Here is a 13,379-nt window from a genome sequence, read left to right on the forward strand (position 1 = left end):
TTTCTGTGGAATCATTCTAATATGAACAATGCCACATGCAAAATGAGAGTTATGTTTTGCAGTGCTGCGTATTCGTGCAGCTATAGTGTATTCATTAATGCGCTGGAGTTAATTATTTAGAATTAGAGTCAGTTGTTCATGCGCAGCATCTGTCTGAATATGTGGGGAAAAATTGCCTTTAGCGGTTTGACATTTTTTTTGTAGTTTGCTAAAGCATTTAGTCTAAAGATATGCATTTCATATACTCTATATAGAAAGCAGACAGTGAAGAGTAAAAAAAAAAGTACCTGTTTTGCTCTTCTTATTTATAAATAATACAAATCATTTAAGAGCAGCCTAAAGTCCCAAATTTCTGTTACCAAAAAAAAACAAACCAGGATGTCACCTCAGCTCCTGTGCGTGAGAGAGAGAGAGAGAGAGAGAGAGAGAGAGAGAGAGAGAGAGTTGTGAGTACTCACCTTTGAGACTTACATTTTATATTCAGTAGGCCACCATATTTTTATATGGTGTTCAACAAACGTATGTTTTAATATTTCTTGCTACAGAAGATGAAACCTTGCAAGGCAAACATACATGTAGTTTTTTCCCTTGAGAAAAATCATTTATCACATCTATGTTTACATTTGTCATTAAATCATTACCGTGTTAATTAACATTCATTATCATGGATCAGTAGGTCTTGCCTTGGTTGTGAATATGAGAGCAGTTTGACAATACTTTTACATGTATGTTTCAAAAATAAAACGACAGAGCCCCAGTTGTGAAAACCTCCGCACTTACAGGAACTATTCACATGACTTCACGGCACCTGTCTTTTGCTTCATGGATTGTGCTGAGGTGCTAAAACAGGACTGATATCAGTAACTACCACTTCTAATAAGGAATGGAAATATTCAAATCAACATTCTATAACGGTTTAAATTAGTGCGTACGTCGAATGGGAGAGATTGGCCCCATTAGCTGTTACGTAACTCAGAGACTTGGAACAGGATTGAGCTTCAGGGCAGTAGGCAGCTGAAGCATCTTGTGCTACAAAATTAAGTCTCTGGAGTCCCGGGGAATGTCTCCAAGTTCCTCAGGCGTCTGCAGCCATAGGTTCCAATGTAGTTCCCAGATACCTGAGCAAGCAGCTCATCAGGAGCTCTAGAGCGGGTGCCTTTGCCAGAATTTTCGAGGAAAACATGTGTTTGTCCAATGGAGCTATTCAAAGACATGGTGATTTAAATTTTCCACCCCACTTAAATCTTGAAATGGATCCCACACTTGTCACCTCCATCATTCGCAATCTCTGCCGCTGTTGCTGCTGATACAGCTGCGGCCTTAAGCAGAGAGCGCTACGGTGACTAAAGCAATTTCTAGAACTTTCTGCTGTGTTTCTGACATCACAACTCTAAAATATGACACAGTTAAAATATACAATGCGGGTTGAATATTCTGCCTAATTAAGCCTTAATGCTCAGATGTCAGCCCCCCCCCACAATCTAATCCTCTCACCATTTAATCTGCCAGCAAGTGGGTGAATCTGCATCCCACTAGCAAAAGCCTCAACCATATAAATCCTGAGTTTCTCCACTCCCTTTGAACATATATCCTCCGGGCAAGGTATTAAAATAACCCCAGAGTGCCTAGGAGAAGAGGGGAGGGGAGAACCTCATCTGCCTTTGTTCAGCAGTGTAAGGACCTCATCGTAGTCTCCGTTATATATGTGCAGAGCTGACAGTGCCTTCACTCACAGAGACAGATGTCAGAAAATTCTGGAGAATAAAGCTTCTCCATAATTACCGTGCTCTCACTCTACTTCCGAGATCCTACTCTACATGCTAGTAGCCCACTAACTACCAGTTGTAGAATGGCAGCAATTATTAAGTGCGAGTCCACAATTATTCGCCTGTCTTATCTGGATAGTAAAGTTATTTCCTGAAGTCCAGAGATGTTGCAAAGTAGCCTAGAAAATGAAGGTGTAATTGCTTTATTTCCTGGCAGTGCGTGTGAGTCATCAATTTTGTGCATATTTACTGTGTGTGTGTCAATTCGTTGGGTGTTGTAGTCTCTTTGGGACAGCTGTTCAATTACAATTTAAAGATAAGAACGGACACATTTATGCACCCATGTTGCTCATCACAGAAGGAAAGCCTTGAAGCGTACCAGTGAATTAGACGCTCTAAGTAACAGATATGTTACTCAGAGCCCAAAAATCCTACATCAGTTTTCCTCTCCAGCTGAATACAACTCTACTACAAAGGGAATCTCTGCAAGCATTTCAGCTTTTTAAATGCATTATGTTCACTGAGATAAAGAGCAAAATGGCTTTGATGCCATTATTGATCTGTCTTTAACCTCAGATAAGTACATATCTGATAGTATTCGGCTAGGCTGTCCAATTAGAATGCAGTGCTGCACCGAGGCATTGGGAGAACATGATGAGAATGACTGTGGTTGGCAGGATGAGGACAGGCAGTCTGATAAGAAACACATGAGCAATACAGAATGGAGAGAGCTGGGTAAATTCATCTGAAAACTACAAGACAGACTTGGCAGAATAAAAAAAAATAAAATAAAATAATGTTATCTTTCTTTGTCCGATATTAAATTGTGCATGCAATGATCTGGAATAGGAAGGCTAGCTAGACCAATTTAAATGGAGAAAATTGTATGTCTGTATCTAATACCTGACATAATCCAAGTCCAAAATGATGAATGGTCTTATGATATAGATATGGAACTTTTTAACTGAAAACAAGTTTTACCCTCAAAAGAACCAGACTATTTAATCCTTTCTTTTTTTCTTATTAATTTGTGAGCAGGCCAAAAATATATTATTGTGTATCATATCATTATGTAAGGACCAACGAGAGACAAAAGAGACACTAGAAATGTTTTATATGCACCAAGATATTAAACATCAGCTCTTGACACTGGGTCAAGTTTCTCATTTTTATTTTGTTTTCATTGTACAAAACACTATATATTTTCTCTGTGAAACATCTGCATAACCATCTATTGCTGTTCGCAGGATTCAGTATAGATTAGTTTTAATAAGGCTTTGACGTGACCTAGAACCGACACTACCTTCCCAGCAGAAGAGTCATAATCAAATCCAGACCTCAATCAAATCACAGAACCACCCTGAATATCTTGCAAGTTGCACCATAATATCATATCAAAATCAATGCAGTCCTGATAAAGATCATAAGCTAAAAAAAAAAAAGGATTAAGTTAATTGGTTAAAATGTTACTGTTCCACTCGCTTCCCACTTCTTTGTATAAAGTACAGAAAGTTGATAAGTTTCCTGTCCATTCAAGAACATCCTGTTTGGGGTGTAGTGATTTTTTGGGAAGAGAAGTTTTCAGGAAGAAAACAAATGCCATGGCCTCTGAATGATTAGAATTCAGAAGAGTGGAGGAACTTTTAGACTCAAATCTTGATGCCATTCAAGACTCTATAGTTGCTAGCAGTGATAAAGTGGGCCATACAGCATGGTCTGGATTTGAGAAGTGGAGTAGCACATTTTATATGATTTGGAGCTGTGGATCGTGATGTTCTTTTTTTGTCTGTGGTGAGGAGATACGCAATAATTTCTTGGCTCCACATGAAATGTCATAATTTCCACAGATGTTCCATTTGGCTGCTATTGTCCAACTACAGCCAAATGGAACATCACCTTTTGAGATTAGCTAAAACATGAATGTGATGCCACTCTTTTAAAGTTTGTATTGTTAATTAATATAACTGAACATCGCTTCTCTACGTAATCCTACAATTGACAAGTATGTTCCCTGTGCAGTAAATGCAGTGGAAATCCCCAATCCAGTTATCCATCCTTTCTTGTGAGACCTCCACCCCATGCCCACAGCAGTCATTTTTTCAGCCAACAAGTTTCCTTTAGCAAACTTTAATCACACTGTCCCCTAAATGTTACCTTGAAATTTTCCCATGAAACACTGGGAGGTTTGCTGGAGTAGCGATTGATTTTTTTTTTTTTTTTTAAATGAGATGAAGTCAGATTGAAAGAGATGCTGTCACATTTCTTCAGCCAGTGCTGATTAACTTCTTGTCTGTAGACCGCGGTTCAAACGTGCACGCCCATTTCCATGGCTAAATTTTCCAGAGCGGAAGTCGGTGAGGAACCCCAGAGTGCTGTTTCAGAATGCTGTTTTCAAATGGCATCATATTGTGTGGTTTTAAATCCTGGATGTGAAAAAAAAATGGCACAGATCATTTCAAATTTTGTAAACTACTTTGATCTGTTTTCCACATCATTACACGTCCTTATGCTGTTTTGATGTCCAGTGATCGAAACAAAGTGAGAGGGTAGAGACCAACATCACATTTCGATGCAAGTAAGCAGTAAGATTCCTTAGGCTATCTGGGTGACCTATTTTTCAAATTCACTGATTTTAAAGGTGCAACAGAGGGGAAGGCAGCTCGCTTGTATTTTTTGTTTATCTGTGCGGTTACCTATACGCTGAAGTTTTGCATATATTGATGATCTAGTTTTGCTTTTGGCTCCTACAACATTTAGCAAGGTTGGTTATGTGATATTTTTTCCTCCATAAAGACTGAGAAAAAAAATAGACCTTTACTATAGTCATACCTTTAAGCCCTCATCACAGAGTAGCCTGTTTAGCCTATTTTAGATGTGCATAATATCAGAACTATAGGCCAGTCAAGCTCAGCAGCAATTTCTCTGTAACATACAAAATGCTTGCTGAGTTCAGCAGTACTTTTCTCATACCTTTCATTTTAGTTCAAAGCTCTGACTTCAAAATGCTTGAGGCAGTAGTCCATAATTTTTTATGCAAAATGTTAAAACTTTCCACATAACTGCAGACCTGACATGGGTTTCGCAGTACATAGCTGCATCTCTTGTGATATTTATGATAAATTCGCATTAGGTTCAGAACCAACATACCCCACCCCCATTCCAAAATGTTGGTGTAAAATTTATATACTGTAACTGATGAACACTGTGATAATTTACTTAAATCTGACTTCAGTGACAACAATATTACCTCACAAGATCTGGGCAATGAAAAGTAGAGGTTAAAAAGTCATTATATGTCATAGGCTAATTATAACATTTGCCTTGATGTTTTTACGTGCCAAATATATCATAAAATGATGATTTAATTACAAGGGGGCAACTGATAAAATGAACCCTTGTGTCATCAAGGGTGAAATTCCCCTTTAAACCCATTTTTCTTATGTTGCCACTAATGCCAAGGACAATGAGCTATAGCGTTCTTGCATCCGTATAGTTCATCAGTTTATCAAAATCAAGAGGCATTTGTTGAGAAATGTTTAAATCACATAACCGTTAGTAGCAGCCTGTCCTCAAGCCAGACTGAAATCGCCTCTGAAGGGCAGTCTGACGCCTTAGCGAGTGGGCCAAAAGCGAGAACCGGTAACACATCCTCCGAGGCGAGAGAGTGCCGGGTGTAACGTCCTTGACTAGCTAACCTCCACTGTGTTCATTCCTTAAGGTTCATTCCCAATACGGTTCATGGTGCCATTGGATTCGCCCCTTCCTGTTCTTCCAGTTAATCTTCATCACCATCACCTTCGCAAAACTAAGTTTCTTGTTACAGGTTCTCTTTATTGCAACAGCACAATCGAAATTCTCTAAGATTGTTGTATATTTCAAAATAGCATTTTCTTTTCTTAAATTTTCAACACAACAGCTTCTGGCGCACGACTGGGGAAAATGAGTTAGATAGTCTGTTTTTTTTATGTGGAGCAACATGTTAGACCCGGGATAATTTCCATTTCTGTGTTTTGGAAAGATATTGTCACTGCCGTAGAAATAAAACTCTTTCTCCGTGTATTGTCATATGAACTAGACTGTCCTGTGGACGCTCGTTCAAGTAGGTATTCTGGAAACTTGAGGCGCAGCTCCTCTAGGTTATCCATTCCGCGTTTTACATTGCTCTTCCGCCTGAGTACTGTCAAGCATTTATGAGGACAGAAAGGGAGATAACAAGGCAGTTTTAAAGAAGACAACATCAAAAATTGCGAGAAAGACGAAAACGGGGATTCCGTGACATATTCTGAAAAAGGAGAAAATGACGTTCTCACAGCGCGTTTGAAGTTATGCTATTCTGCGCATCCTCGCGTTTTTCAGATCTGCTATCTGAACGTCAGTTCATTGAATGCAACATAGAACGCATTACTATTCCATTAATGATTTCTTAGTTTACGACCTGTTTGAGAATATGCTCAAGCACTAATGTTGTGACTTCACCCTGTTTTGCAACGATTCCGAAAAACTGCAGCAGAGGACAGCAGTACAGTTAGGCTATGCCAGTGCCGAGTCGCGTCATTAAGGAATTCTGTGCCTGTGTTACGAGAGCAGACTCCAGACATTGAACGTTTGAATATGTTGGTAATCAATGGATGAATGCGGGCTGACATCTGTCGACATGAAAGTCACTTCTCGCTCAGCAACTCTTCATTTTCAGCAAATGATTTAAAAGGCAATTTATGAAAACTGGTTTGAAACGGATGAAACTGCACGGACAGACTGAGATATTTACACGCACAGAATGCATCTCATCAATACGAAATGGTAAGTGGTTCCTAGCTATTTCAGTCAGTTGATAAACCCGTCAAGATTTTAACTACCGGTCGGCTGCAGTGACAGCATCACGGAGCCAGATGCTATTATAATAGTCGGCAACCTGCGGCTCTGGATCCCCATTCAGCCCCATTACCAAATTTTGCTTTCTCGGGTTCAGTCATACTCAGTTGGTCAGTATAACGAAAGGCGAATGCGATGATTGACGTCGCCTGAATGAAGCTTATAGCGAAACAGTCATTTACGGTATATGGGTAAACTGTTGGTTCATATCCATATCCATTCATATCCTCTCAGTTACAGGTATCTTTTGTTTTTCAGTGTTCATGTCACCTTTTCTAAACACCCAAGCCACCCAGTTTCATTTTTACGACCATTATCGCGGTATCACCAAGCTTACCTGTGCGTATTAAGAGTTCGAAACTTTAACAAGAAATCGATGGGGGAGGGGGCATTTTCAGCATCCAACAAAGACATGATGATAATCTGATAAGCGCACTTGGAAATTACTAACAAAGAAATTAGTGACGAAGAACAAAATGTAGCATTTTAGGTAAACATATTAGGTTTTCATTTGTCAATTTAAAGTTACCAGAGAAATTTTATGAATGCTGTTAGATGTGAAAGACCTCCCTTGATCATGATTATAACAGTGATGAAGTTTCAGGGTGTATGAGGTGACAGCTACGGACATCTCCAGATACGACTTCAAAATGTTGATAGAGACATTCTCTTCGAGGGACCAGTAACATTAGGAAACAAATGAGAAATGAAAACTGATTCACTGAGTATTTCTTTTGTCACAGACTGAGATCTAGGTCACACTTGAATTAAAGATCTTCATTCTGGGCGTCTTGCAAATTGAAAAATAATTTACTCTCTCTTCCAACATTTCTCCAAGATCCGGTTCATTGGATTCAGGACACCAAAATCTTTGATGGCTTTCGTGGTGAGAAGATGGAAAATATTATTACTGCTGAACGTGTTTGCCGTTGCGGGGTTCATTACCTTTTGGGGCAAGTGCAACATACGGATGACGAAATCCGCAGGTCAAGACCCATCTTCTGATTGGAGGAGACAAACACACTTCAACATCTCAGCTCAGGAGACCAGCATCTCACATGAGACCCTGCTTAGAAGACTGGGGTCATTAGAAGATGTGGTCTACAGACAACTAAATGGTATGACACACCTCTGAGAATACTGACTTTCCATTGTAGTTATTTGTGTCATTCACTAAATGAGTCACTACTAACAGCTGCTGTTCAGATGGAGAGAGGTGCTTTATCTGTTTTGTTTGATTGTATATCAGACATGTTGTATCATTTATCTTCAAGAGCTGTCACAGTAAAATGTGTGGTGTTTTGTTCTTTTTTTGGTGATAAGGATCGGTGACAATGACAGTGATGATGATGATGATGACGATCATGATTTTTAATTTCTTTAAGTCCAGACACATGTTCAAGGTTTCACTCTTTTGTGTTCAACAGGTTTGTCTAAGTCCCTTGGGCTTATTGAGGGCTTTGGGGGTCGAGGACAAGGAGGATTACCCGCAACGTTGAGTCCTGCAGAGGAAAAAGAAGCGAAATACCTTAGGGAAAAATATGGCTACAATGCTTTTCTCAGTGACAAAATCTCTCTGGACAGGTCTATTCCTGACTATCGCCCTAACAAGTGAGTGTGTGTTCACTCAAGCAAATGTGTGTACAAATGACAATATAAATCAAGAGTGTCTGAAACTCTGTAACTCTGGTGTAAAATGTGGCAACAATGGTCGGTTCGCCTCATTGCATCGGTACCTAACATAATCTGTGGGTGCTGTATCTTTCTCTTAGCTTTAATTCATCCATTAATCATAACTGGAGGGCGAGGTTGTGGGGCTCTCTGTGATACATGTTCAACCACTCGAGTTTTGCTCATGTTGTACTCCAATAATACTGGCCTAGTTACAGGGGCTGCAGACTGAGTGCATGAGCAGTAGAGAAGGTAAAGGTTTTTTTTTTTTCCCTTTATAGTCAGTCCTGTTCAGCAATTGCTGTGAGAGCACAAAAATTGGTCACAGAAGAAAAATATCCTTCTAAGATAAAGGAGGTTTTTTTTTTTGGAAAATATAAAGAGACATTTTATATAAAGTTCTGATATCTTTATGGTGTTTTTTGAGGGGCTGGTACCTTGTCACTAGCATTTCAGCTCCACAAATTTAATATAATTTATTATATTTTATAATTTGTTATATGTTGTATATTATAATGTTATTTTGGTAAAATAACATTTACCAAGAGGCTTTGTGTCAGCCCCCCCCCCCCCCCCCCCCCCCCCCCCCCCAATCTTGTCTGGTGCTACAAAAGCTTGATTTTTTGGTACAAAAGTATGTCTTTGATCTCTTATCTCCTTATAAGGCAAAAGGTAAAAAAGATGTTTTGTGTCATTTTTAATGAGAGAGTTACAATGATGTTTTTGTGTTTTGTTGCGATAGGTGCAAGAAGGCGGTCTACCTCAGAGACCTGCCTCAGATCTCTCTTATCTTCATCTTTGTGAATGAGGCACTGTCTGTGATCCTGCGTTCCGTCCATTCGGCTGTCAATCACACGCCGTCCCACCTACTTAAGGAGATCATTCTCGTAGATGACAACAGTGATGATGGTGAGAGGAAATTCACAGACTTTGCAAGTGATATGGAGTAATTTTAAACAAAATTTATTCTGGAAATGAATGAGAGATCACTGGCATTGTTATAAGGCAAACAACACAGGAACACATGATATTTCATTGTCAATGTATTATTACTATTATTATTGGATGGGATGTTTCTGTTTTTGATATGAATATGAATGCTGATATCCAACGATGATATTTTATATGCATGGTATGCCACATTGTGAATGGTATGTCACATTGTGAATGGAGTTTCTATGTCTAATTTATGTCACATCTTACTGTAGCCTTTCAGACAACTAAGCTTCCCTCACACTCTCAGCAATTGCTGCGGCAGGAAGCCAACTATCCATCATCATGAGGGAAAGAGATTGAATTTGTGGAGATGGAAAGTCAGACGAACAAATACTACATCCCTTTCTGTCCTCATAACACCAGATATCCATACCTAGAAAGCCTGTCCTGTTTCTATATAGGTGTTCAGTTTAAACAGGGAGGGAGAGGCTACTTCGAAGAAAGCCTTTTCGAAGTGTTGCCACGTTGGGAGGAAGTCCTGATCCCTTTAGCACTTATCAAAGGCATAGAAAGCTGCAGAGGAGGAAAGCTATTCCCTTTGGTATAGTTGAAACACTGCCAGAGAGCCCTTGTTAAAAAAAAAAAAGGTCCTGTCTGTCTGTTTGTGTGTGTGTGTGTGTGTGTGTGTGTGTGTGTGTGTGTGTGTGTGTGTGCACGCGTGTTCATATGTGTGTGTTTGGCGTGTATGACAGAACAACTGAAGGGGCCACTTGAGGAATACGTCAACAAGCGCTACCCTGGCCTCGTCAAAATTGTACGCAATCAGAAGAGAGAAGGTCTCATTCGCGCTCGCATCGAGGGCTGGAAAGTGGCGACCGGGGAGGTGACGGGGTTCTTTGATGCCCATGTGGAATTCACCCCTGTTTGGTAAAAGTCCTGGCATCTGTCTTACGGACGTTTATTTGTGAAGTTGTAGAATGCATTTCTGATAGTTTTGTAGCCATGACTATTGGCCCACGCACACACAGAAAAAATGATCATACGGAATCTTTACAAGTCTCTGTAATTGGTTCATCAGGAGGCACAAACTAGGCAACACATTTTTGCCCAGCCAGTTGAGGGATGTGCCATAATCACCCATGGGAAAAGCTGGTAGCAGCAGCCGGTGCGGGGGGGGGGGGGGGGGGGGGGGGGAACCCAGCAGTGGCTCTTGTGACCATATTCTTTATTCCTCTGCCAGGGCTGAACCAGTTCTGTCCAGAATTAAGGAGAACCCCAAGAGAATCATCTTGCCCTCCATTGACAACATTAAGGATGATACCTTTGAGCTGGAGCGTTATGAGAACTCGGGACATGGCTACAATTGGGAGCTATGGTGCATGTACATCAGTCCACCCAAACAGTGGTGGGACGAAGGGGATACATCAGCACCCATAAGGTCTGCCTCCAGAGAACTGTCTTTTTTTATTACACCACGGCAGTATACGTATGTATATAAATAGAAGGCACTAGTGTACGAATTGATATCATATGAACTGGAACAGAAATGGAAATGCGTACAATTGCTCTTTGTAATGGGTGAAGATGGTAAGATTCTGTGCCTTAAAATATGTATTTAATACCGACAAGCTTTTATTATGTAGGACTAAAATGCACTTGAATTATTAAATGTAACGGGGGGGAAAAATATGATGAAAAAATAGAGTAAAAAATGTTTTCTGCCTGTCTCTCAGGACTCCTGCGATGATTGGTTGCTCTTTTGTTGCAAACCGTGATTACTTTGGAGAGTTGGGTTTGCTGGACTCAGGAATGGATGTGTACGGTGGAGAGAATATAGAACTAGGAATCAGGGTTAGTGTGCCACCCACTTCCTCATGTTTTAAGTAGAGCATTGGCCAGAGATGGCAGCTCCGAGAGCCAAATCTTACATGAAAAGAACATGCGAAAGTGATATGAATCATGTAGGTGATGGCTGTGTGTGCGTGTGCCTGTGTGTGTGTGTGTGTGTGTGTCTGCGTGTTCATACATTAGGTTTGGCTTTGTGGAGGCAGTATGGAGGTCCTGCCATGTTCCAGGGTTGCTCACATGGCCAGAGCAAAGAAACCTTATCACAGCAACATCGCTTTCCACACCAGACGCAATGCGCTTCGTGTGGCTGAAGTCTGGATGGATGAATACAAATCAAACGTCTACCTGGCTTGGAATATCCCAATGGAGGTGAGCGCTATGGATAAGTATTGATAACCTGCTCTGCCGCATGAGATTCAATATTCCTCTTCACAGTATCGATTCAATCTCTGATTGCATCTCATGAATATGTAAATGTTTTGTGGCTTCTCATTGGTTTAATCAGAACCATGGCATTGACTATGGTGACATCTCGGAGAGGGTCGCTCTGAGGAAGAGCCTGCAGTGTAAAAACTTTGAATGGTACCTAGACAACATCTATCCAGAGATGAGAAGGTACAACAGTACTCTCTTTTATGGAGAGGTGAGTCCAACATCAAACCGGGGAAAAAAAAAAAAGAAGTGGTTTTAATTAGGAGGAGCTACAAAAGAGAGACATTTATGGAGAAAGAACAAAGTCATGCCTTTCTGTTACACAAATATTCAAGCAGATGGTTTTATAAAAACATTTTATCTTTTTTTTTTTTTTTTTTTTTGCGGAACACTTGAAACTCAGGCTATTAAAGTAAAAAAAAGAGATGAAAATGTGAGAGTGTCCTTCAAACTAGAGAGAGGCTAACAGGAAATAGGTCAAATGTGCTGTTTCTGAAACAGGGCTCTTATTTAATGAATTTTGTGTTGCAGATTCGCAATACCAATGTGACTCATTTGTGTGTGGACCAGGGCATAAAGGAGAACCACACAGCAACCCTGCACCCCTGCCACGGCTGGGCACCACAGGTAGCATTACAACACTTAATACACAAGAGATGAGTTACTTTCATGGGGAGACACTAGGTCACTGTATGCTTACAAAGCACAAAGTAAGACAATCTGGTAATGACTGAAAGATCAAGAAAGCATGGACATATCTCGGGTGAATGCTTTCCTTAGAATATTTGATTTGATTTAAAGAAAAATGGAGTCAATGAGTGATCTAGAAAATGAAATCCCTAGCGGGTGTAAAAAGTGTGTTATGACTGCAATAGCAATATTTAGAGATTCCATGGTTTGTTATATTCAAAGCATATAGCATTTTTATAATTAGTAAATGGAGCTGGTAGCTAGTGGACTAAATCATTCCCTTTGCTCATTTGCCAAACAATTGTGGGGCTGTCGCAACCTGCAACTTGTGTCGCAGTACAAAAGAGCAAACAGTTGAATAATACATGCAGCTTTAATCAAAACAAGTAGAGCTTAGTGATATCTTGTGACAACAATATTTAAGTGCTTCTAGGTACATACAGTAATCCTCAGCACCTCAGCAGCTCGTACTAGTGGATGCATGTGTAACTTATGCTTTGGTGTGTGTGTGTGTGTGTTTTGTAGCTGGGGCGATACACTAAGGAAGGTTATCTGTTCTTGGGACCTCTGGGTAGCACGGGGGAGGACACACGCTGTATGGTGGATGATCGTGTCAGCCACTATCCACAGCTCCTCAACTGTGAAAAGGTCTCAAACCTGAAGCAGAAAACATGGCACTTTGCTCAGGTATATGTCATCATCACTCAGTAACCACAATAACACAGAAAACATGTCTGTTGTCTTCAGCCAGTATAACGAATGAATGAAAATATGCTTTTTTCTCCACCCCCCCCCCCCCCCAACTGTAGAATAAAGCAATCATAAACCGAGCCACTGGACGCTGTCTGGAAGTCGTTAAGGCAAATGTCTATTTTGGCTACGAGCTGGTTTTAAGGTCCTGCACCGGACAGAAATGGAATATCAGGAACACAATGAGGCAGCAGAAAGGACAGTGAGGTCAGGTTCCTCTGTGTCTGTAATAAACTCTGGACTTGAATTACTTGAAAAAAACGTAGATCATTCTGTTAGTTCACATGCTGTGCTTCTGAGGAAGCAGGAGAAACAGTGTTTTGTGGGAAGGAATGTCAACAGAGATATGACCAACTCTCAAAAACTGCTCAGCTCACATTTCTCCTCAGTGTGGATGCAGTAACACTGAACAAT

The 13,379-nt window shown here is 40.4% G+C and overlaps 1 protein-coding gene across 1 annotated transcript; it reads left to right on the forward strand.

The window, feature by feature from the left end:
• The first annotated feature begins 7,482 nt into the window (after window positions 1-7,482).
• galnt17 (polypeptide N-acetylgalactosaminyltransferase 17) lies at window positions 7,483-13,171 on the forward strand. Its single transcript, XM_030777299.1, has 11 exons — window positions 7,483-7,756; window positions 8,066-8,249; window positions 9,052-9,218; window positions 9,998-10,172; window positions 10,486-10,683; window positions 10,979-11,096; window positions 11,277-11,462; window positions 11,599-11,736; window positions 12,057-12,152; window positions 12,741-12,902; window positions 13,025-13,171. Exons 1-11 carry the CDS (start codon window positions 7,513-7,515, stop codon window positions 13,169-13,171), a joined length of 1,815 nt encoding a protein of 604 aa, XP_030633159.1. The 5' UTR covers window positions 7,483-7,512.
• The last annotated feature ends 208 nt before the right edge of the window (window positions 13,172-13,379 follow it).

Source organism: Chanos chanos, chromosome 6 (assembly GCF_902362185.1).
Source record: "Chanos chanos chromosome 6, fChaCha1.1, whole genome shotgun sequence".
NCBI lineage: Eukaryota > Metazoa > Chordata > Actinopteri > Gonorynchiformes > Chanidae > Chanos > Chanos chanos.

What these genes read in the sequence shown, in the direction of transcription:
- galnt17 (XM_030777299.1), top strand. Translation starts at nt 7,513, where the DNA reads ATGGCTTTCGTGGTGAGAAGATGGAAAATATTATTACTGCTGAACGTG. An exon ending in AGATGACAACAGTGATGATG is followed by an intron (nt 9,219 to 9,997) that starts GTGAGAGGAAAT and finishes CGTGTATGACAG; the next exon opens with AACAACTGAAGGGGCCACTT. An exon ending in CTTGGAATATCCCAATGGAG is followed by an intron (nt 11,463 to 11,598) that starts GTGAGCGCTATG and finishes TGGTTTAATCAG; the next exon opens with AACCATGGCATTGACTATGG.